We start from the raw sequence: 4594 nt of genomic DNA on the forward strand, positions 1-4594 counted from the left end.
ATCTCAAAATTGTAATTTCTTATTCTGTTTCTTGACCATTTACACTAGCCAATTGCAGTTGAATTAAGAATTTCAAATTTTAATAATTTGTCACTTTTCTCCATAACATCTAGAAAGATAAACTTCAATAATATTTATAAGACTTTTTAATTTCTTACCGTAATTTCTTGTTGAAGATTTTTGACTTTCTTATCTGCTTCTTCCTTCATTTTCAGCATTCTTGTATGCTCCACCATTTTTTTCTTCAGTTGAGAAATTTGCGTTTCACATTCTTGAAGTCGTTTTCTGCGCTGTTCACTAACCCTATTTTAACTATTTGGTAAAATAGGGTTAGTGAACTGGAGTGGGTAAAAGTTAGTGTATTTTTGTTAAAATAGGGTAAGTGAACTAGAGTGGGTAAAATTAAGTGTATTTTGTTAAAATAGGGTTAATGAACTAGAGTTGGTAAAAGTTAGTGTATATTTGTTAAAATAGGGTTAGTGAACTAGAGTGGGTAAAAGTTAGTGTAAAATATACACTAACTTTTACCCACTCTAAGAATATTAGATAGTAAGGCAATAATAACTGTAGTTGTTTATACTCACATCAGTACATTATAAACAACCAGAAAAAACAACAAAATATGAATGATAATAGTGATTATATTTGTCACTTAAAATTACTATTACTTACACCTTATCTCTATTTAACTTTTTTAATTTCAAGTTATAACTAAATCAGACTTACTTTCTATATTTGCTAGACACTATAAAATACATTTTTATAACTTGTTAAAATAAATCAAGAATGTCTACTTTTATTTATTTTAGAATAATTCTTACAAGTATTTAAAAATATTACCAAATTCCTTTACTAAGTCAATAGTCTCAATGCTTAACTCATAAAACAGAAGACTTAACAGCCTAAATCAACTTCTGAAATGCTTAGCAGTAAAAGGGTAATATGAAACAATTTTATCATATAAAGTATGAATATACAGAAAAACAAATAAAACTGCCATTATAGCAAAATTACCAGTGGTCACTTGGTCAAATGACCTTCCTCAACTACTTAACTAGTATCCTTTACGTTATCTTTTTCATAGCCAGTCAAGACTACTTACATATACTTTGATGCAAGTCATAAAAACAGGCCATTTAACTACCCGTGAAAGATACTAACTAAGAGCTATGTTTAGGTATTTAAAAGAACAGGGGTTATCCTTTTCAAACGGGAGTATGTTACCCAATCTACTTAAGTTTTGGATATGCATATCAAAGGGTAGCACGTTTTCTCAGATTGACTTCTCCAACATACAGTGAATGTATAATTTTCAAAGTATGCCTGCTACAAAACACATCCCATACCCAAAACTCTTGTATATTCTATGATTCAGATAATGTACATTGTTTAGAAGAACCGATAAATTTTACACAGGTTGAACACAAGGTGAAAAAATCTGGTGGCTAAGTGCAAACACAGTAATGCTAATAAGTTTCTATTCTTTCATTTTAGTTTGTTGTTCATACTGTTGTTAATGCATAAATAAAAAGGTCCACAATATAGAAGCACATAATGTTAATTGTGCATGAATAACTAAATAGCAAATTAAAATACATTAATTTCTTTTAACAAATTAACCTATCCTCTGCCATACTTTTCAGACTATTACAAATATCATGGACTTCAGTAAAACTGTCTATTTTATCTGTTATTTTCTCCACCCTAACTCCATGTGCATTGGATTGATTTTATTGACCTTGTAACCACCATTAAAATATACAAACTAAGTCTAAATTACCCTTTCTTATTTCTAGAATGAGTGCAAATTGTAATAGAAGGCTACAATTGTTTATCCAAAATAACTTAGAGCTCGTAACAATATCCATGTGTTTATACTTATTTTTATTGCCATTTGAACTGTTTCTAACTAATAATTCCACCACACTTTGTAAATCACTTGGTGAACGTGTAGCTCATGTTACCATACTGAATTACGTAATGCACTAGTTGCTTGCGAACATATCCCGTGAAGAATTTTTATTTTTTTTTCATTATCTAAAAAAAAAGTTTGATATTTCTTTAGGAGGCTTTACGCTTAATTAAAAATCAGATTTTTTGTGTACAGAAATTATAATGTTTACCATACCAGAGTATGGAAACTCTGATATTCAAACACGGGTTGAATTGACCAAGTTCACACAGAGAGAGAGAGAGTTAAACTATTTTAGTAGTCATGACAGTCATTATGCAGCCTTTGAAAAACTTACTTTTTGTGTACAGAAATTATAATGTTTACCATTACCAGAGCATGGAAACTCTGATACTCATAAACTCGGGTTGAATTGACCAAGTTCACAGAGAGAGAGAGTGTTAAACTATTTTAGTAGTCATGACAGTCATTATGCAGCCTTTGAAAAACTTACTTTTTGTGTACAGAAATTATAATGTTTACCATACCAGAGCATGGAAACTCTGATACTCATAAACTCGGGTTGAATTGACCAAGTTCACACAGAGAGAGGTGTTAAACTATTTTAGTAGTCATGACAGTCATTATGCAGCCTTTGAAAAACTTACTTTTTTGACGTAACATTAGTCTGAACTGCTCTTAAAGTTAAAGACAGTTCTTCCTTTTCTTTCTGCAACTGAGTAACTTCTTCTTCCAACTGGCGGAGATTACTCTGTATTTAAAAAATGAAAGACTTAAAGTCCAAATTACTAATATGGATAAATGACCCATAACAATAAATATAATACATTTTATTGCTTCTTAAATTTTCCGTGGATTTAACAGCGTCTTCTACATTAATTTGAATCATAAGAAATGGGCGTGGAACCTTTCATTACACAAACCATTGAAAAAAAAAAAGTCATTATAAATAACAATGTTTGGGAATGAGGTTTCAAATATTAGAAGCTATATGTAACTGGTTTATGATGTAGCAGCTTTTTTTATTAAAAAAATAATAATTCCAACAGTATACTATATTGAAAGCTTGAATATATGTAAAATTTCAGTGTTCTTTCATTAAAATGGTTCTTGTTTTCAATTAAAAATTATAAAAACTTATTGACAATAGTTTCCAAAATATAATGCTATGTGAACTTTAATATCAATGATTACTGGTAAATAAAACCCGCAATAATAATACTTTAGTACTGAGAAGTTGAGTGGCATCCAAGGAACTACATACAACTGACCTACCAGTCATCAGGTAAAAATTAATAATTAAAAAATGAAGCTGAAAATAGAGCTTATTTTATCACCCTTGACCCTAAGTCTTAGTTAATTAACGTTTTTTTACCTACTAGTGCATTACTATGGTGTTTATTATCAATACATTTCAATAAAGCATTGATGTATTTTTTTATCATAATTAATATCCCGCCCCAAACATCCCACTCCAAATACTATGTGACCTCCGAAGGACATTATTTAAACAAATATTCTTTCAGTTTAATAAACAACTTTAGAGCTGCAACTGATTAGTACCTCATATTGTAGTCGAAGGACATCCATATGACATTCACTCTCCTGCATTCTGCTGGCTAAGTCTTCCTTCAAAGCAAGAGCCTTGTCTAACTCCTGCAGCTCTCTACTCATGGCAGCATGTCGTAACGTACATTCTAATCTGTACTCTTTCTCCTCAGGGTTACATCCATCATCTTCTGTTGTTACAAAGCTGTTGGCGAGTTCTCGGGAGTTTCACCATCTTCCTATGTAATAAGTTTGTTATTATTAAAATCCTAGCCACACCCGACACAAGTCTAATTTAACCCTATCCACACGGGTCAAAGGTCATGTCATCGCATTTGTTGACTCGCATTCAAAATTTTATTTAACTTTATGAATTTATGTCAATAAGTTTGGTATCAAATTGTAGGTTATAATTCAAATTCTAGTATTATAAGGTATTGAATTTCTTAATTTAAAAGTACATATTACAAAAATTCCTAAATATTGATTTTATTGCATCACGTGGCATGTTGAATGCAGCATTGGTTCAAATTAGATATTTGTGATGTCCAAATAGTTTCTTACAAATTAGATATTCAAATTGCTGATATTGACAAGTTAGAACATAAAATCAGAACCTCCTATCTTTTCTATTTGCTGAGATATTGCTACATTTACTGTATCAAACACAGTGGCCCCACCCACCTCTTTCTATTTTTGGAAATGCTTACATACACCTACTTCTGTCTACGACATGTGAATAACCAATTGTAAGCTCAGAATGTCCCCCTACTGGCTTTTTAAGCCTCTGCTAAGTATTTGCATGGCAAACTCTTTCTTTTCAAGCTAGATTCCAAGCAGTAAGGTAAGACTTCAGTGAGCTAGAAATTTCATATTTTTTACCCTAATACAGCTTAGTTACTAAGCTTGATAAATTGTAGTGAAATTCTGTGGTATTGTTTTAGTAATTTATGATTTATAGTTATTTCAAAAGGTATTTCTAAAACCTAAAAAAATTATTTTGTTTCACATCCTCCATGTGCAAAATTTTACAAGTTTTAATTTTAAAGTTCGTAGCTAGAAGAGATAATTTGTTGCTTTACTTCTTTATTAATTGTTCCATGTTTTAAGAAAAATAAGTTTAAGATATTATTT

At 30.5% G+C, this 4594-nt stretch overlaps 1 protein-coding gene across 1 annotated transcript in view; it reads right to left on the reverse strand.

The window, feature by feature from the left end:
- Positions 1–4594, reverse strand: part of LOC106472422 (chromosome-associated kinesin KIF4-like) — a 62772-nt gene that overhangs the window by 18436 nt on the left and 39742 nt on the right. The window contains 3 exon segments of the mRNA XM_022400995.1: positions 159–303; positions 2560–2663; positions 3476–3688. Coding sequence (XP_022256703.1) covers positions 159–303; positions 2560–2663; positions 3476–3688 — 462 coding nt within the window.

Source organism: Limulus polyphemus, unplaced genomic scaffold, assembly GCF_000517525.1.
Source record: "Limulus polyphemus unplaced genomic scaffold, Limulus_polyphemus-2.1.2 Scaffold5317, whole genome shotgun sequence".
In the NCBI taxonomy this organism is placed as follows: domain Eukaryota; kingdom Metazoa; phylum Arthropoda; class Merostomata; order Xiphosura; family Limulidae; genus Limulus; species Limulus polyphemus.